Source organism: Frankliniella occidentalis, unplaced genomic scaffold (genome assembly GCF_000697945.3).
Source record: "Frankliniella occidentalis isolate FOCC.00 unplaced genomic scaffold, Focc_3.1 Scaffold81, whole genome shotgun sequence".
NCBI classification, from domain to species: Eukaryota; Metazoa; Arthropoda; class Insecta; order Thysanoptera; family Thripidae; genus Frankliniella; species Frankliniella occidentalis.
Genome location: NW_026267211.1, coordinates 476235 through 495064, shown reverse-complemented (window position 1 = coordinate 495064; position 18830 = coordinate 476235). Strand labels below are relative to the sequence as shown.

General features: G+C 36.7%; 4 protein-coding genes across 6 annotated transcripts; 2 read left to right on the top strand and 2 right to left on the bottom strand.

Annotated features, from left to right (window-relative positions):
• Window positions 1-37: 37 nt before the first annotated feature.
• LOC127749711 (dynein axonemal heavy chain 7-like) lies at window positions 38-1159 on the bottom strand. The gene is made up of 2 exons (XM_052269050.1): window positions 492-1159; window positions 38-391 (listed from the first exon to the last, which is right to left on the bottom strand). Exons 1-2 carry the CDS (start codon window positions 732-734, stop codon window positions 38-40), a joined length of 597 nt encoding a protein of 198 aa, XP_052125010.1. The 5' UTR covers window positions 735-1159.
• A 385-nt stretch (window positions 1160-1544) lies between these two features.
• LOC113207812 (poly(U)-binding-splicing factor half pint) lies at window positions 1545-9906 on the top strand. Of its 2 annotated transcripts, none has more exons than XM_052269076.1 (15): window positions 1545-1764; window positions 2153-2330; window positions 5200-5262; window positions 5358-5515; window positions 5600-5646; window positions 6342-6463; window positions 6556-6778; window positions 6862-7060; window positions 7156-7267; window positions 7414-7638; window positions 7795-7907; window positions 7997-8131; window positions 8226-8311; window positions 8404-8513; window positions 8592-9906. In XM_052269076.1, exons 1-15 carry the CDS (start codon window positions 1717-1719, stop codon window positions 8699-8701), a joined length of 1929 nt encoding a protein of 642 aa, XP_052125036.1. In that variant the 5' UTR covers window positions 1545-1716; the 3' UTR covers window positions 8702-9906. The 2 variants fall into 2 exon arrangements, with proteins under 2 accessions (XP_052125036.1, XP_026280301.1); XM_026424516.2 differs by having other exon boundaries at window positions 1547-1764; window positions 6862-7072.
• Window positions 9907-9983: 77 nt separating this feature from the next.
• Window positions 9984-13608, bottom strand: LOC113207816 (protein krasavietz). The gene is made up of 9 exons (XM_026424525.2): window positions 13482-13608; window positions 12664-12735; window positions 12388-12564; window positions 12011-12297; window positions 11812-11933; window positions 11634-11736; window positions 11425-11565; window positions 11124-11343; window positions 9984-11044 (listed from the first exon to the last, which is right to left on the bottom strand). Exons 2-9 carry the CDS (start codon window positions 12722-12724, stop codon window positions 10893-10895), a joined length of 1263 nt encoding a protein of 420 aa, XP_026280310.1. The 5' UTR covers window positions 12725-12735; window positions 13482-13608; the 3' UTR covers window positions 9984-10892.
• A 331-nt stretch (window positions 13609-13939) lies between these two features.
• LOC113207810 (carnitine O-palmitoyltransferase 2, mitochondrial) lies at window positions 13940-18549 on the top strand. 2 transcript variants are annotated; one of them, XM_026424512.2, is made up of 15 exons: window positions 13940-14065; window positions 14213-14396; window positions 14581-14611; window positions 14705-14748; window positions 14831-15013; window positions 15687-15911; window positions 15984-16125; window positions 16213-16369; window positions 16465-16622; window positions 16704-16816; window positions 16907-17103; window positions 17333-17502; window positions 17614-17839; window positions 17937-18129; window positions 18208-18549. In XM_026424512.2, the coding sequence occupies exons 3-15, from the start codon at window positions 14582-14584 to the stop codon at window positions 18335-18337; spliced, it is 1968 nt and encodes a 655-aa protein (XP_026280297.1). In that variant the 5' UTR covers window positions 13940-14065; window positions 14213-14396; window position 14581; the 3' UTR covers window positions 18338-18549. The 2 variants fall into 2 exon arrangements, with proteins under 2 accessions (XP_026280297.1, XP_026280300.1); XM_026424515.2 differs by lacking the exons at window positions 13940-14065; window positions 14213-14396; window positions 14581-14611; window positions 14705-14748; window positions 14831-15013 and adding an exon at window positions 15112-15418.
• The last annotated feature ends 281 nt before the right edge of the window (window positions 18550-18830 follow it).

The following is an 18830-nucleotide window of genomic DNA, read 5'->3' as shown; positions in this document are numbered from 1 at the left end:
CTACAAAAATTTGAAGCAGTATGTATCAAAAATTAGCTTATCGGGCACTTGGCTGCATATACAGAGAAAACAGAGGATGAATACATGCCTTTATTTCTTGAGTTAAAACCCTAACAAGGTCTTTCCAGTGTTTCAATTTAGAAGGCAGGAGATGCGAGATACGTTTTAGGGTGGCACAATCCAAATGTGTGACATGAACAGTATCAACTCCTTGTTGAATGTAGTAATAATACCGCAACACAACTCTTTCTTCTCGACTTGGTAAATCTAAGGATGATCCTGAGATATCTTTTGCTTGATCTGAAGGTCCATCTTCACACAAAACAAGCTGTACTAATTTTCGACGAAATTCCTCCCTCTCTTTGCGAAGTTCTGTGTATGACTTCCCTACCTATGGAACGATAAGGGTTTGCATGTACAGAAAAATCACAGGAATAAAGAGGTTTCTTTTTTTTTTTAATAGTCCAGATTTTGAACAATAATTGCCATACCGATTCCGGTTTCTCAGCAGCATGTTTCCAAGGTTTTGACTTAAAACGTCTAGGTTGGGGTTCTCGTAAGAGTTCCTTGGGAGGAGCAAACAAGTCATGGACATTTGTGGCACTGTGTGAATACAGCGATAAACGACGTATTTTCGGGGGTCCAGCGCCAAGGACTGGTGGTACCCCAGGCAAGACATCACTACCGACACTCCTCTTTGTTGCTGACAAGTTAGGGCTCTTTTTCTGACTCATGGCAAGGAAACAATTCACTTCCACATCTTGACAACTATTAGTCGTTGAACTATCGTTCGATAGACTTTGCCTTTACTTCGCACTCCATCGCTGGTAGAAGCAGGACAACATCTTACAGTTGTCATGGTGACTGTCTTCGAACGAATGGGAAGGTTATGAAAGTCACTATTAATGACGGTGAACAAATATAGTTTTGATAAAGTAAGATTCATCGCGAATGACAGTTTGATCAAAATACTTCGGGAGTTCCTTTTCTGACAGACGCACAGGGAGTGACACGCAGACGCGGACTATCCTGATTACTAAAATCCAGCAACTACAACCTATACTGTAAACACTGGACCCTTAAGAACAACAACAAATTCAAAATACACTTGGTTACCCGCCACCCTGCCTACAACCCACAAATCCGACAAAGCCATGCTAACAAAAAAAAAAGAAACAACCATCATAGACACATACCCGTTGGGAACCACTCTTGAGATAATATGGTATAACGAAAAAATAGAAAAATGGCAAATGAAGCTGTAGCGTCAGGTTAAAAATTGGTTAAAGTACCATTACAATGAGTCCAGAATGTTTGCAGCGTGTGGTATGACAACTAAACAAAATCTTTCCAGCACTGCCAACCAAGAATGCTTAAGTCTAGCAATATTTTTGAAAAGGACGACCATGTAAAAGTGACGTATTGTCGTAACGCAATACCTCGTTTTAAAAAAATCTAGAATTGTTGAAGAACATAGTTTGTGAAACAAGAAAGTGACGGGTTGGCATGGAAAATTTTGAAGCGTAGCGTGAATGGATATCAGTATCACCTTTTGCCTACACTACGCCTGACGAAAAGTAGAAGGGCCGCTTCTCAGCTTTACATTCGCCTACTTAAATTTGTTTTTTTTTTTACTTTTGCGTGTGTCCACTGTGCTAGGAAAATTAAGCTCTCTTCCTTCCCCATTATTTTTACGTACAACACAAATATCCATCCATGGCGGCTTCGACGGACTCCAGTAACGTAAACGGATCATCTAACTCTGTGAGTAAATGACTGGTGTCAAGATGGCGTGAATGTTTTTTCTTAGTTAATTTTGTGTGCGATAAGGACTTAATTTTACTGTTAGAGCCAAGTCCATTGGCTAATTTGATTTGAAATAATTTTTTCACTCCAGATAAGTTTTGTCCACTGGAGAGCGTAACTTTGGAATCATCTGTAAATTTGGTTATGAACCCGTTAACCTACAATTCCTCACAACATTTTAGCGTTTTTTAACGTCTTCCTACAGTTTTGAGTTAAACAAAAACATTTAATATTCTTTTAGATATTAATACTATCCCATGTCCATCCAACCATGTGATTTGTTATTGTGATCTCCTTACTTCTCATTGTCACTAGAATTATACTTTCTATTCTACTCCCCCATCAGGACAGCGCTTCATCGCCTCCTCCTCCTCCTCCCATACCACCAGAGAAGGTGAAGGATGAGGTCGAAGAAGAATTAGGAAATGGTGTTAGCGAAGCACATCCAAAGGCCATCAAACGGGAGGCTGAAAATGGGGTCAACACCGAAAATGGAGAGCCTCCTGCCAAAATTAAAAGAGAGAGTAAGTATATGATTTCTAGGTTTGTTTCTATAATTCCTTTGATTGTGTTTCTGCAGCATAAACCATGCTCATGGTGCAGGTACTTTGTTGATTCTGGGGTGAATTGGCGGGCTGATTGTCAACATTTTTCTAAAGCCTCAATTTTGTGAAAAGATTGAATTGCACAAAAACAATTTTAAGGGGTTATATCCTATTGTAATTATCACTCGTAAGTTGCTTCTAGGAAAGACGTCTTAAAATCATTTGCACTCTTTACTGTTATGAATGATTGAGTTATGTTATGTGGAATGGGGTTATCTTGTGAAATGCGACTGTCATCAAACTCACACTCTTCTTTGCATAATTTACCTGATAGTTCCACACATTAGTTCTTTGTCAAACCAGAGAAGACATTGAATTTGACTTCTTGTGAGTTCAAGTCCTTTAAATTGTATAAATGGAACTCTTTGTAGCCTTTATTACTCAGGTGTGAAACACAGTTTGGCTTGCTGTGTTAAAATTAAACAGTTCATCGTATAGATGTGGTTGTGTGGATGAAGTTTTGCAGAGTTCAAACCTTTTTTACTCCAGAAAAGTAATTTGGGTGTGAAAGTGATTTTTACTTTTTTTATAATTTACATACTGGATGCACTAGAAGACATCTGATGAGTCAAATGGGGTAAACTCTAGTTAAAATGCAAAAATAAATTTTAAACTTGAAAGTTTGAAGGGCAGTTTAAGTAAGAATTTATTGAAAATGTTGCCTATAATACCTGTGTTTAAAATTACTATCTACTATGTGAAAGTTCAGGTGGTCTCGTGCTGTTTTGAGATCATATTTCTAATGGAGTTTGTGTGGTCTGTTTCTGAGTTGTTACAGAAGGCCCTTCAATTGGCTGACACCAGAGGCTGTCATTACTGAATAGTTTCACTTTAGTGTTGTTACTAATAGAGGTTGAAGACTTGTTCTTCATGAGACTAAAAACAAAACTTAAGAAAATGTAGTATTTTTGTAGCATATTAGTACTTAGGGTCAATTTGTGCTTGGATAAGTACCATTTAAGTTATTTAATTTTAAGAATTGTGTTGGCAGGCTGGCATCAAGGGCCACATATTATTAGATTTTTCTGCAGTCGTTTTAGTGTTTCTTACCTCTTTACTTGAAAGTTTTTATGAGTTGCGTGAAAAAAAAATCCTCATTTCATAGTATCTGCCCTTTATGCTAGTAACTGCTTTCACACTCTACCTATTCCCTGTATGTTTTGATACTTCATTGGTGGTTTTAATTATAGGACATAGATAGACTGTCTGTAAAAGATTGTTTATTTGTTTGGCTGTTTCATAATCAACACTCCAAGTCTGCTAGAGGAACGCTCTCTCCAGGAACCCAAGGAAACTTGATCCACAGATTTCATTTATGTCAATTTATGGTGTTCAGTGTATAGTTTTGCTTTCAATATCAAGACTGTAAGTTGACAAGACAAAGTGTGATTTTAACCTTGTGGGTCTTTGCAAGACAAACAGTCAAAATGGTCTTTGACTTCACTCTTGTAAGTTTCCGTAACCCCAACAAGAGGAACTCCACGATAAATATCAACCCAGTTTATTTCCCTATTTTGTGATCCCTTGTTTGTTTTCATTTTTCTTTTTGTGTGGCCAATTCACATCAACAGATTGTTTTTAATGTCCTAATCCATATGAGGGTCAAAGTTTTAATTTTCTTGTTTCTTTTCTCTGTTTTCTGTGTTGTTTCATGGGTAGAGTTGCGTCCTAGCCTAGCCCAGGTGTTTTCAGCGATCGCTGCGTACAAATCGGGGACAGAGCCCCCCGATTATCATCGTACACAGGGGTAAAGGTCATATTATGCCTCATGTCGACACAACCAATTCTTGTTTGTGTAGTGCACAACTTGTACACATTCCACTGTAACTTCTGCCTGATTAACTTTTTCCTCTGAAGTGTTGTTGTTGCTGAAGACAACACAACTAAATTGATAAAACTCTTTCAGTGCTAAATTAAGTGAGATTCTCATTTTTCAAACATTGGGGTTGTCCTCTCAGGCAGATCCTTACAGAGGTTTATGTCTGAGTTGTGAAACTAACAATTTTCAGTCCTGTCTCCTACCCTTTCCTCACTTAAGGGTTTTCTCACAGACTTGGTATATATCCTTCTACATTCAAATAATTTGATTTGATTTTAATTCCTGGGTGTCATACAAATGGCAGGAATGTTACTGCTCAAGTGATGGAAGGAAGGAAGACAGTTTCAAGTGGCTTTGGTACTCTGTAGTTTGGTTTGTGATCTTGGAATGGTCTTTTGACACTTATGGTGTCATACGGATGTAGGTATATTGGTCAACTGCAGCTCCAACGTTGAATCTCTTCAAGTTCCAATTCTTTAAAACCAAACTAACCAAATTAAAGTTAACTCATACAAAGTCAGTTTTATTGTTCACATTAAGTGTTTTCATTGTAATGGTAAATCAGGTATTTTTAACTTTGTTTGTTAAAATTATTTTCTTGGGATCATATTCTTTATATTTGCTGAAAATTTTTATTAGTTCTTGCATGTTATTTCTCAAAAGGGTAAAAAAAAATAAAAAAAATAAAAAAATAATATTTCAGTTTAGAAATGACTAGTGCAATCAAATTCTTTTTGCTTTAATCAGGGAGCTGTAAATTGAAAATTCTGATGTGCTAGAATTCTCAGTGTCTGGGTGTTAGGTATCTGGAAACTTATTTCTATGATTTGTTAGATCTAAGGAAAAGAACCTCTAAGTCTATTAGACAATTTAAGACTCAGTCTGTCATGCTTGTGGCGGTGTTATGTAGACGACAGACCTTCCTTGCATCAGAAATGGACATACTCTAATTCTGTTCCTTATTTGTAGGTATCTCCTCAATATCATCTGAACCAATTTATGACCTTAAACAGGATGGTCAACTTATTGCTGGTTAGTGTCTGTCTTTATCTTTCTTACTCTCACGGTTGTGTTTTACTCTAATCTCATTTACCTCATTTAAAAATCAACATTATTTTATGTCATAGGCGTTGGTGCAAGATCTACCCTTCAAGGTATACTTGGTGCTGGGTTACCAAAATTGTACTCAGAGCAACAAGAAAATGTGGCTAGGGCCAAGAAATATGCCATGGAGCAGAGTATTAAGATGGTTTTGATGAAGCAAACCTTAGCCCACCAACAACAGGTAATTTTTTGTACTGTTTTCTTACTTTTATCAGGACTAACACTTCCCCCAAACTAACTTTTCCATTTTGTTCTTTTCTCACAGAAAGCCAAATCATTCCATCGGCAGCAAGCCTTGGTGCTCATGTGCAGGTAAAGTGTGAAATGTATTCTTGTGCCATTTTCTTTCTTTTCTTTTTCTTTTATGGGGTGGGGTTAAATTTTGACGTGCCAGTGATCCCTTATTTCCTTTTCTTGATTTCTTAACATTTGCTGTAGATGCTAAATGTCTTCCCCGCAGCCATATGATTGTATACTACCATCTATCTATCTTTGACATTGTGCCTTAAAGAATTTTTCAGTCACACTTCAGACAAGAAATAAGCCTCATGCATGCTCATACTAGCTAGGTTAGAGCTAAAACCACTTATTGTAATTCAGAAATTGGCAGAATGATTAGACCTAATTCTTGTTTGATGTGGCAGTTGAGCACTGTAAAGTTTGTCTCCTGCTTCAAAGTGGAAAGTCAAGTAAAGCTGATAAGATCTGACTGCCTCTTTTCTGCCCCGGACTTGTATTTTTCTGGTTGTTTCTTACCTGAACAATCATTATTAATTTTAGATAAATATAATTCTTGTGCAGAATGATTAGTTCTAAAATTGTTTTGAAGTAGCAGTTGAGCACTGAAAAGTTTGTCTCCTGCTCCTAAGTGGAAAAACAAATAAAGCTGATAGGATCTGACTGCATTGTGCATCAAATATTAAATATCATCCTTCTTGTTCTTTCACTTTTGTTAACTTGTTAGTGAAATCAAACTACTTTTAATGTGTAATCTTTTTCCATTATAGAGTTTATGTTGGAAGTATTAGTTTTGAGCTGAAAGAAGACACTATTCGACAAGCATTCCTGCCTTTTGGGCCCATTAAATCAATCAATATGTCATGGGACCCTGTTACCCAGAAGCACAAAGGTAGGTTTTTATTGTTACTTGTGTTCTTTAAATTTTATGTGTTCAGTTAACCCATGAAGTATTAATAATGATTTTTTTTTTTTTTGGTTCAGGCTTTGCCTTTGTTGAGTATGAGATCCCAGAAGCAGCTCAACTTTCACTAGAGCAAATGAATGGTGTCATGATAGGTGGAAGAAATATTAAAGTAGTTGGTCGACCTAGTAACATGCCACAAGCGCAATCTGTCATTGATGAAATTACAGAAGAAGCCAAACAGTATAATAGAATATACATTGCTTCAATTCACCCAGATTTGACAGAGGATGATATCAAAAGGTATGTTTTAACCATTATCAATATAGTTGGTCTTGATTTTTAAACAATGTTTTACTGATTGATATTTTTAAAAACCTCTGCAGTGTCTTTGAAGCATTTGGTCCAATCAAGAGCTGCAAATTAGCTGCAGGTCCAACACCAAACAGACACAAGGGGTTTGCTTTTATTGAGTATGAAACTCAACAAGCATCGCAGGAAGCAATAGCATCTATGAATCTATTTGATCTGGGTGGACAGTACCTCCGTGTAGGACGTGCTATCACTCCTCCCAATGCTTTGCAGGCAAGACCACCAGTACGTTCTTGAATGAGGCCTTCATTGTCTTCAAATATTATTATTCTCTTCACCTGATCTGACTGATTTGTTTCTGTTATCAGAATCCTACCCAAGGTGCTAACCTCATGCCCACGGCAGCTGCTGTTGCAGCTGCTGCCGCCACTGCTAAGATTCAGGCCATGGATGCTGTTGCCACAAATGCTGTTGCACTTGGTAAGTTCTCAATCTTTTAAAAATCTGTATTCTCTTATGTATCTTAAGTTTAGTGCGTTTGAATGACTTACCTTTGAGATAGTGATTTATTTTTGGTAAGAAAATTTAAGTACTGTCGTTAGTTTAATCTTGAATATTTTGTACAGGAATGGCAAAACTAAATTCATCATTGGGAGCACAATCTGTTCCTGGAATTGGAGGAGCAATGGCTGCAATTCCTGGAGTGCTTGGAAACCCAGCACTGTTAGCAGCTGCTCAACAGCAGGCTGGGCTGCTAAATAGTGGGTTAGCTGCTGCACCCCCTGCAATCATTCCACCCCCTGGAATAGCAATTCCTCAGCTTAGAGCCCCAGCTCAAATCCAACCTGTCGGTAAGTGTACATACTCTGAATCCTAAGTTGCTGAAAGTTACCCTCAAATCCTAAAACTTGAGTAAGTTATTCTTTCCCTGTCATTAAAAAAGAAATTTTAAAATGTTGTTTTTGATTGATTGATTTGGTTATTTATTCATGATGGTTTTATTACAGCTCTTGGGCAATCTATAACACTCCCACCTCCTGCCGTCATAACTCCTACTTCTGTTGGACAACCCATTACACCTGCTCAAGAAGCTTTGAAAAGAGCTCAAGAGCAAGCTCAGGTACACATTCATTGTCTTACAATATTTGCTGTATAGTACTTCATTTATTTTATTTTTTGTTTTATGAGTACTCTTATTCTTGTTTTTAGAAACAGCAAGAAGAGTTACAGAAGAAACTTTTGGAAGAAGCAGAACCACAAACATTAAGTGCCCAGGAAAATATTTCAATCAAAGGACAAAGTGCCAGGCACTTAGTTATGCAAAAGCTTATGAGGAAGGTTGAGGTAAGATGATTACCACAGCACTCACGTCTGCACCTCTCTTCATTTTGAGTTTTATCTTGAATCTAATCTACATTTTCTAATGTAATACCTACAGAGCCGAGTAGTTATTTTAAGAAATATGGTAGAGCCGCAAGATGTAGATGAAACACTTCAAGAAGAAATCCAAGATGAATGTAGCAAGTAAGTAATTGGATGCTCCTAGATGCTATGGATTAGACGTAGTGAGCTTGAAAGAAATATTAGTATTCTTACTGTTTATGTTTGTTCGTCAGGTATGGAGTTGTGGAAAGAGTAATTATATACAATGAAAGACAGTCAGAAGATGAAGATGATGATGCAGAAGTAATTGTTAAAATTTTTGTAGAGTTTTCTCAAATGAGTGGTAAGTGCTGCACTGTAAATTGATAATGAAATGTTGTATTTTGGGACATTGTTAAGACGTAGCTTACTTAATTTTCAGAAGCGGAGAGTGCGAGAGATGGTCTCAATGGAAGATTTTTTGGAGGAAGAAAAGTTATAGCTGCACTTTATGATCAAGATCTTTTTGACCATAATGATTATTCAGGTTGATGAAAAATAGATTATTAATTGTGATAAGGTAAATCTAGTGTTTCATGAGCACCTTTTCAAAGTGATTACTTTGTATTGTACATATTTACATGCTTTGAGGATTGTTTGTTATTGTATGGTCAAGTGAACTAGCTGACTGCTTTGGTGACAAGTCCCCCCCCCTCCTTTTTTTTTTTTACTTGATTGCACTCTCAAAATTTAATCTAATCTAACCTCCACAAAGTGATACCTATCCCTATGCAGGCTGACTGACCCCTTTATATCTACTATATAAGATTCTTTTGAACAGAAATTTATGTCTTATTTTACTGTACAAAATATATCCCTCTATAACTACTGTGTCTTTGTTATACTGAAGATATGGTAAACATGCAGTTTGCAACCTTCAAAAATGAGCAAAACAAATGTAAATATGTAGTTAATGCTGCTCATATGTACTGTGTATTCAGGGACATGAGACATGAGAGAAATTACCACAAACTTATTAAATGTTCATTCCTTGACTTTTATAAATTTTGTAAATGAATTATTTTGGAAATATTTTCTTTTGCTGGAAATGAAGGTGAAGGATAGTTTGATAGAAAATTTAATCAAGGCTCCACTATTTGCTCCAGTTGATGTTGAAAAGTTTGACCATTTCAATCCTAGTGTGCCTTTCTGGTTTGCACAAGGTCCAATTTTTAATTAGCTGATGTATATTGTGCATTAGTGAGTTGCATGTTGCATTTTCTACTTGCAAATATTTTTAAAAGTCTGTCCTGTTATAGTTGACTAGGCCACAAACATCAATTTAAGAGGAGTAGGTATTGCACTTGTGCTTGATTGGGAGATATTGCCCAGTACAATTTTGTGTTTTCCAATTGTGTTGGAATCTGGAAAATAGGTTCTCTCCAAAAATTGTCCTTTATCAGAGAGATATTTTATCTACTCTAAAGTCGGTCTCCCGGGTCATGAAGATGAGATTAACTTGGTGAGTGAAAGTTAACTTTTATTGAAATGACTTGTTTTTCCGTTAAAACTGAAGATTGTTTTGATTTTTGAAAAATTTCTCCCTACCAACCTTTTGTTTTGTTTCCCCTCTGGTTTACACACCTTGTTAATGTACTACCGTATTCAATTAGGTTGCGTAAATTATGCCTGTGAAAAGTACTTTGTTTATGAAGTGGTTTTGATTAAATCAAAATTTGCTGTTGATCGTTTTTAAACATTGAGGCAATTATTTCACATTCTTTGCCAACAAATGCATTAACCCGATTTGAAGAAATCCAACATTAAGCTAATATTAATTTAAACAATTCATTTATTTTTTCACAAAGTTATGACATTAATAAAAATAAAACCATGGCCTTCTCCCTCAAAGTATAACAGGAAAACACGAATTATGAAGTCTGGTGTTACAAATAGTGACGATACACTAACCTCTGGTTTGTTTCACCAGAACTTACAAAATGGAATACATAATGTGAATTCATTCTCAACAAGCGTACTTTGAGCTTAATATAACAGAGCAACATATGTACTCCCAACTGCTACCATAAAAATTCTGAAGGTTTTCTAAAATATAGTTCCTATGAAATTCTTATGGATAAAAGCTTTACTGCAAAAGATTTGATCATCTCCAAATTTACAATTTTGTTTCATTCACAATCTACACAATCAACAGAAAGAGTAAAACTAGCCTTCTAGGCACATCACCAGTTGTAATCACAATCAAATTTGTAAGTTGCTCATGCTAGCCTCAAATCTTCTGCTAACTACATTGCCATCAGTCCTAGCAGTAGCCATCATACTAAGAAGTCTGATGAGTACGAGTGAAGGAACTTAGCTGATTGTTCCATCTCCTAATCCTCTCAAAACTCTTCTCGTACTTGTCAGACTTAACAGTGAGGATCCCATTGCTAATTGTATTAAATACTGGTAAATTCTGTACCTCAGTATTGTCATCTCAAAATAAATACCGCCACCTAATCTACCTGGTACCTGGCACAGCTTCATTAAGCCCTTGAAAGGGAGACAGTTTAAGGCACCTAGTGATCAGTGATGACAACACGAAGAGCAGCAAATTTGGGGTGCAAAAATTGGTAATGATCCTGATTTAGTCTATGTAAAATATATTTTCTTTGTAAATACAGTAGTTTGTTTTCCTGGCTACAAAGGATCGGGCAGCCACCTAAATATGCAAGTGAATAGATCAGTCCTCCTCTTCCTCTTCATCAGATTCTTCCTCTGCACTCTGCAGCCAATCCACAAACTTTTTCATTTGCTCAAGGAAGAGCATCTTTCCCTTTGAAGAGTGATCCTCTTTATACCACTTGATAATGACCTCTTCTGAGAGCACATCAGCTGAAATAAAATAAATTGCATGAAGTTAAACCACCCCCAAAAATGTAATGACTTATTCAGGGACAAATAGAGAACTTACTCTTGTAGAAGAGTAAAATTATCTTCTGGAAAACCTTCATGAAAATCATGTTTCCATAACAAAATTCTTGCACTTTGAGCATTAAAGCCAACTCTGAGCGGGCTGCAGTTGTGAAGGATGCGAGGAGTAGGGTATACTGTTTCAGATGTTTCAAAGCTTGCTCAGCAACCAGTTCTTCCTTCTTGTTCCATTCAGCTTGTGACATAATAGTTGACCACACCTGAAAATGAGTTTGAGTAAAAGCCATTCAGACAAGTTAGGATGTTTCTTGGGGCTTTACCAAATATAGCGATCAACTCACAATTCCAATAATTTCATGCTCAGGGATATTGTTCCTGGTAGCCAAATCTTTGATGTCCATGACCATGTCCTTGATTTGGCGTCCCTCCTGCAATTGTTCTTCAAGTTGCAACTGCAGATCTCTTTTGGCTCCCAAATTAGCCTAAGAACAAGAATAAGTGTTAGTAAATTGAAGTCTGCAACCTATCAAGAGTCTTGTGGAAACCGTACCTGAGCTTTATGAAGTTTTACAATATCTGCCAAACCTTTCTCATCAAAGACTGCTTTAAAATGTTCCTCAGTTCTTTTGTTGGGAGGGAAAAACTCCATCAACCTGAAATGACCAACCAACAACAATCAATACATGTTACATAAGTCATTGGCGTCATACTCTGACTAATTTACTTACTTTCCTTCCAGTCCTCCTCTCTTCAATGCAGTAACCAAACTCGAAAGACCCTTCTCACTTTTCCAAGTTACAAAGACCTCCAAGAGGAAGTCGAGTGCCAAATTGTCTTTTATGAGGTGTTCCTGCAGAACAAGGTTGTGAAAGAGTTAAAATCATCTTAAAATGAGCATTAGACAAGGATTAGAATTGACAAACTCACATTAATCAGAACAAGAAGCACTGATGGGGGAACAGACCCATTAGAAATCCAAAGAGCAGTCATTCGTGCCAATTTTCTTCTGTCTGATTCACTGAAGCCCTTGATGAACACTAGGACCTTCTTCATTTCCTCCTCAAACATTTTCTCGAGGTACTTGTATCTGCGCATCAACTTAATGAAAACCTGCTCATAATTGTGCATTGACTCCATATCCTCTGAGACGCCGAACAAGCAGCATTCTGTCTTGCATGGTTTGTCACCCTCCATGGCGATGGAGCCCCCTGGCACTGTGACACAGAATTCAACACATTGTTGCATGATAAAAATGTCACTATCAGTGAAAGATATAATAGATCTTTAACTGACAAACTACTCACCCAACAAGCCACCGGCGATGAGAATGTCAAAGAGAGCTTCCCCATATCGCCGGTAGTCAAGTTTAGAGCCAGCAGTATCAAGATACTTTGATACGGCTTCTAGATCCGTACCAGCTTTGTCCAAACCCAGGAGGACTGAATCTCTGAACCCTTGAGGGTCATACTTTTCCTTTTCATCTTTAAAAGGAAAAGTAATGTAAGAAAACAGTGACAAGGAAGCAAATACACAGCAAAATTCAACAGTTGAAAGGATTAAAATAAAGATCAAGCACTAACCTCTTTTTCTTGTCTTGATCCGTTGACCTGACAACACGGGCTTCTCAATTTTTTGACTCATACAACAGTCGGCTGCAACAACAAAGTAAATATTGAATTTGAAAGGAAAATAAAATTTAACTGTCAAAAAGTAATTGGTATCCAAACCCTAACCCAACTTCAAGTGTCAATAATTAAAAGAATTAGAAAGTTTTCAGCATTCCATAAATCTCAGTAACTTCAAAATGCAGAGCAATTAAAATAATACAAGATAGACAGTAAACGTCGTCACCAAAAATTTCGATCAAAAACAAAACAAAATCTGACAATGCATTACACAACAGCTGAGTAGCTACTAGCTACATGAGTCACCTTAACGGCAGCGAAATTAACGTTTAACGTGAAGCTATTAAAAAAAAAAAGTTGTACGAGTCAAGGGCCGACAAATGTGACTGCAATTTTTTTTCGATGACTATGAAATTTTAAGCTTTGCGCGATTGAGGTCATTGCCCACTCATAAAACAGATCGTAGATCGGGTCACAATGACATTACAGCCATTATCCGAACACCTGCAGGTGTTTGATAAATGGAGACAAAGCACTATGTGTAAGAGTAGGGGTGTAAAACAGTTCCCCATTTAAAAACAATGTCCGGGAAATGGTTAAAGCAGTTGGAAGACTTAATTAACTGGGAAAAATACGCCGAAGGTGGATCGTGATCCTGAACTAAAACGCTTGCCTACATTGGCCAAGTAGCCGAATTACCATTTAACGCCCGAAAATACTAAAAATTTACACAAGTAACTGTCCCTTTCGAAATAAATTAGAAGAACACTTACAAATGAACCTGTGAGTAACAGTACTTTGCCTCTTGCAAAGGCGTTTGATTTGGTGCGGACTTGGACTTGAGGTACAGTACGCAGCAGAGCAGGCAACGTGTGAGAGAAATGCTCTTCCGGTGAGTTACTGAAGAGCCAAAGTCATGTCCAACCGAGAAAAAGAATAAGCAATAATTTAATTATGATGCGTTAATTTGCATTTAAAAAATATTTAATGAAAATTTCGTAAAAAATTGATTTCAAAACATCATTTGATCACGCACTTCAATTACTAACAGAATTCCTTTGACTACTTCCGGCACGAATTTTAGCGTATCCAGAGCCTGCAACATAAATGAAATATTAACAGCTCGAGGTGGATATCTCTCTGATATTAGTGGTGGTTGACACTATTTAAGCACATAATCATCGTTAAAATTCCAGACCCACCCAGAAATGGAATGGCTTTATTACTAGCGGCATTGGAGTCCCTGCAAGTCGTAAACTACCTGCCCCCTCCCCCCCCCCCCCCAGTCTCTAGACACCCGCCACCCGCCCGGCTGCTAGTCCCGGTTGTCGGTAGGGGGAAACTTTCTCATGTGTTGGTATGTTTATTTTGGATTCACGTGATTTAATCAATTCGCACCGAAATTCTATCACGAAAAATCGCTACGTTGTTTCAAATACTGCGTTGTAATACATAATAAATTTGACGTATGGTACAAGCTGTCTCTACTTTCACTTCGCCACAGAAACATCTGTATTTCCCCTGCTGAAAAACACTGTGACAAGTCCACAAGTGCCACAAATTATTCTGTACAGTAGTCAAGTCACCTTTGAAACCGGAGAAGTGCTGCTAGTGCAGAGTACAGTGGTCGATCCGACCCAATTGTGAGGTTGATCTGAACGATTAGCGTGTTGGCATATTACTTACATGTAAGTATATTGTAAACTTTTAAAAACTTCTGCAAACAGCTGACACGTTTGACAGGAAATTGGAGGGTTAGAATGACATGTAAACAATGTCAACTGATATTTGATAAACGAGAGATATTTTCTGTGGTTTTGCCATAAGATGTGCTATTCCTTTATTTTTAAAGCTGCACATATTCTTTTTCAGCATGTTGCGAATTTTACTTCGGCAGAACTCGGTAAGTTTGGTACTTATAATGATGTTGCTGCAGTGTGTAGTAAATATGCTATATTCATTTATTTATTTATTCATTCATTACGATTTTCTACAGGTCAATTATAATTTTCCAAAGTATTCTACCACAAGGTGGAAGAGGTATGTTATACTATATTTTCATAATTTATTGTTAGTGTTAGAAGCAATTACTTGTATTATTTATGCATTGTGTTCGTTTCAGTTCCACCAGTCTGGACGACTATGATTACTGGCAACGTAGCAAGGTTCCAACGATGCATTTTCAGAAGTCACTTCCTCGTTTACCCATCCCGGAACTAAAGAAGACCTCTGAAAGATACTTGAATGCACAGAGGCCTATTCAGAATGATGCCAACTTTAGACAGACTGAAAAATTAGTTCAAAGGTGAGATGTCACACTGTTCATATTCATTTTGAATCACATCCAGTTTTGCTTGTTCAAGTATCACAATGGATCTCAAATGAATGAAACTCAATTGAAAGTTGTATCTAACTGTCTAGATTTCTTATTTTCAACTTAAAAGTCACATTCTCTATCAGCTGCCTTTTATGTATTTGATTGATTGATTGAAATATGCAGGGGCAACTGAGTTCTCAATTATGGGTTCCGCTTTTGTCCTCTGTACATGTCGTATCTGCTTGATTTATATTGCCTGTGCACCACATATGATGGATGTGGAAGGATGTCATCTTGCATCTAATGTCTCAAGGCCCTCCTTACTTCTTCTCCTCCCCAATCTGGTCCATCTGCCTACCTTCTCCCTCTTGGGGAACAATTGGCTCAATGAGGGTAAGCAGGTGTTGCATTTCTTCAGATACTACTTTGAGTATCAAGAAATTGAGAAGTACTCTTTTCTTCCTAAGGTAGTTGTCAAAACTGGTCCATTTGAATGTCTCATACTAAGCAAGCCTACTCCTTTCTGGATATGAATTAAGTTCTTACTTTTAGTTCATCTTTTATCATTCCTCTGCTTAGGTCCTAGTTCCTATTTAAATATCAATTCGATTTTTGATGTATAACTATTTTGATTGAAAAATGGTATTTCTTTTGTTTGCAGCTTCATTTCAGGAGAAGGCATACAACTCCAAAAGGAGTTGAAAGATCATGATTCAAAAAACAAGCACACAAGCTATATTTCTGAACCTTGGTTTGATATGTACCTCCGCGATCGAGTACCTTTACCAATCAATTACAATCCTCTTTTGGTATTTGTAGATGACCCAAAAGAGGAGTTTAATACGCAGCTTGTACGAACTAGCAACCTCCTGATTTCCTCATTAAGGTAATTTGCTTCTTACAACTAACTATTTTTTCCTGTCTTAATTTTTTATATAATATGGCATGTAACCATCAGGTTCTTGAAATCACTTCAAAAAGGCATTTTAGAACCAGAAGTGTTTCATTTAAACCCATCGAAAAGTGATACAAATTTATTTCGCACTGTCACAAAATTGTTACCATCATCAGTAAGCTGGTATGGGGCCTACATGTTTAATGTATGTTTTTCTGTTGCTGCCATAAACTTTTTATATACTTCTGGTAATTACTTACTAAATAATAAGTAACTATTTTGTACATTTTAGGCTTTTCCATTGGACATGTCCCAGTATGAAGGTCTTTTTAATGCCACACGAATACCAAAGAAGGGCAAGGACCTCATTTTTAGAAACCCATCAGCACGGCATGTCCTTGTCATGAGAAATGGTCATTTTTTTACTTTCAATGTAATAGATAGCAATGGTAATTTATTTATACAAATCTTTAGGGCAATATCTATAACAAAACATTTTATGAAAATACCTTATGAATGGTGTTTGATTTTTGTACTTTTCTAGGCCACATTATGGAGCCAGAGTATATTTCTAGCTGCATAAAGCATATTCTGGAAGATCCAAGTGCCGAAAACCAATGCCCAATTGGTGTTCTCACGACAGAAAATCGAGACGTGTGGGCTGAAGCAAGAGATCACCTGGAAAGATTAGGAAATAAAGAGGTTTGTTATACTTAAAAAATTACACATTTGGAAAAAAAAAAAATCTTTTCTATAGAATGAGTTAACGTTGATATTTTACAGGTTTTGGAATTAATAGATAGTAGTATATTTTGCATTTGCCTTGATGATAAAACTGTTGGCGACAACCCTGAAGTTATAACAAGATCATTCCTGCATGCTGATGGTGTTAACAGGTGGGTCTTTTCTCCAATTTACTCTTTGTCTTGTGTCTTTAATTAACAGAGAGCTACAGGTAGCTAAAATGTATTTGTGTAATTTTTCAGGTGGTTTGACAAATCACTATCTCTCCTTGTGTCCAAAGATGGCAAGGCAGCTGTAAATTTTGAACATTCTTGGGGTGATGGTGTTGCAGTTTTAAGATACTTCCAGGATATACACAAAGATTCCACTTCACATAGATGGATCCACCCTGAGTCAGAAAAGTCCTTCAAAGATGTTGCGAAGCATATCTCAAAACTTGGTGAGTATGTTAACCAAGTGGACCAAGTGGAGAACTGGTTCGGTTCAACCTTCATGCTCAGATGTCCATATTAATGTTAATGTTGTGGTCCATGCCATGAAGTTTTTATATTCCGGGTCATGTTTTGTCTTAAATGGAATCAGTTCACCACTTCAAAATTTCCAGTTTAGGAATTTGGCAACAATCTATTTTCAGTCATTTTAGAGTGATTTTTTTCTCCTCTCAACAGAGTTCAAACTAGATGAAAAGGCTAAAAATGATGTGTTAAAAGCCAAGGAAAAGTATAATTCCTTTACCAATTCGCTTGGTTTTTCCTTCTTTGAATTTCATGGTTTTGGGAAGACACTTTGTAAAGCTGCACAAGTTAGCCCGGATTCCATAATGCAACTTGGATTTCAGGTTTGTGATATTTTTCATTCCTTTAAAATAACCATCTACTTTAACAGAGTACATGGGAGAGTTTCCTTCAGAAGTGATTTGTAGAATTATGATTATCTCTTCTAATTTTAGCTGGCATACAATAAATTATCTGGAAAATATGTTGGGACTTATGAATCATGCAGTACAGCTGCTTTTAAGCATGGTCGAACTGAAACAATGAGACCCTGTACTATGGCCACAAAAGAATTTTGTGAATCTCTTCGAGGTTCTCACCAACCAGATTTCCAAATCCTGAGAAGTATGTTGTCAAATTGTTCAAAAGTTCATAGTAATCTCTCACGGGAAGCTGCTATGGGTATGTAGAGGATCTCATTTGTATGAAAAATTAATCTACCGTTATTTAAAATTTGTTCTTGTTTTAGTGTCAGTTGTTGTTTTATGCTCTTTTTTAGGACAGGGCTTTGATCGCCATCTCTTTGGTCTTCGAAAAGTGGCCGAACGAAAGGGAAGTGCACTGCCAGAAATATTTAAAGATCCTGCATATGCTACTCTTAATCACAATATTGTATCAACTTCAACTCTGTCATCTGATGTTGTGGCTCTCGGTGGTTTTGGACCTGTAGTCAAGGATGGACTTGGCATTGGGTAAGTGTCTACAGTATTAAATTTCCCCAAAATATCCAACACTTTTTTATAATCCTTTAAAAAAATATTTTCTTACAGTTACAGTATTTATGACAACAGACTTGGTGCTGTTGTTAGTTACTACAAAGGGTCTGCAGATGGGAATGGTTTCAAGGACTGTCTAGAAGAGGCATTCAGAGACATTCATAAGGCTCTATTAGTAAAATAGATGTACTGAACAAATAGCTGCAATTCCTAAATTATTTTATCTGACAAAAGACTCAACAAGGTTCCTCTCGTTAGGTATTAAAGAAATCGTTATATTAAATGCATGTGATTTAGGCTTTTGAAAGCAACCAATAATAGTTTCCATCTTGTATTACGTGTAATCCATGACTCTTTTTACAATTGCCATTGTTATTAAAATTTTAAGGCATTTGATTGCCTCTGTTATCAAAGTAGAGTTAGTATAAAGTTAATTTTTGCTGTGAATAATTTTGCTTGTTTTTCTACGGCATTGTTACTCCATGATGAATAATATCTCAACTTCTAATCATGATGTAGATACAGTCACTGTTACTGTCACTTTTGTATACAATACCTTTGCCAAGGTCATTTAGGTGCTTTTTTATCAATCTTGTTATGTATATTCTAATGATGTGTTTTTTTTTAAGACTTTCATAACACTTTATCTCTATCCGTGAAAAATGCCCCAATTAAAA

Excerpts from the sequence above, each read along its gene's own strand:
- LOC127749711 (XM_052269050.1), bottom strand. The coding sequence starts at position 734 with ATGAGTCAGAAAAAGAGCCCTAACTTGTCAGCAACAAAGAGGAGTGTC. Across the intron at positions 392-491 it reads CTGCTGAGAAACCGGAATCG|GTAGGGAAGTCATACACAGA; the intron begins GTATGGCAATTA and ends ATCGTTCCATAG.
- LOC113207812 (XM_026424516.2), top strand. The coding sequence starts at position 1,717 with ATGGCGGCTTCGACGGACTCCAGTAACGTAAACGGATCATCTAACTCT. Across the intron at positions 5,647-6,341 it reads GCCTTGGTGCTCATGTGCAG|AGTTTATGTTGGAAGTATTA; the intron begins GTAAAGTGTGAA and ends TTTCCATTATAG. Across the intron at positions 8,312-8,403 it reads ATCCAAGATGAATGTAGCAA|GTATGGAGTTGTGGAAAGAG; the intron begins GTAAGTAATTGG and ends TTTGTTCGTCAG.
- LOC113207816 (XM_026424525.2), bottom strand. The coding sequence starts at position 12,724 with ATGAGTCAAAAAATTGAGAAGCCCGTGTTGTCAGGTCAACGGATCAAG. Across the intron at positions 12,298-12,387 it reads CATCGCCGGTGGCTTGTTGG|TGCCAGGGGGCTCCATCGCC; the intron begins GTGAGTAGTTTG and ends TCTGTGTCACAG. Across the intron at positions 11,737-11,811 it reads AGAGGAGGACTGGAAGGAAA|GTTGATGGAGTTTTTCCCTC; the intron begins GTAAGTAAATTA and ends TGGTCATTTCAG.
- LOC113207810 (XM_026424512.2), top strand. The coding sequence starts at position 14,582 with ATGTTGCGAATTTTACTTCGGCAGAACTCG. Across the intron at positions 15,014-15,686 it reads ACTGAAAAATTAGTTCAAAG|CTTCATTTCAGGAGAAGGCA; the intron begins GTGAGATGTCAC and ends TTTTGTTTGCAG. Across the intron at positions 16,126-16,212 it reads ATGGGGCCTACATGTTTAAT|GCTTTTCCATTGGACATGTC; the intron begins GTATGTTTTTCT and ends TGTACATTTTAG.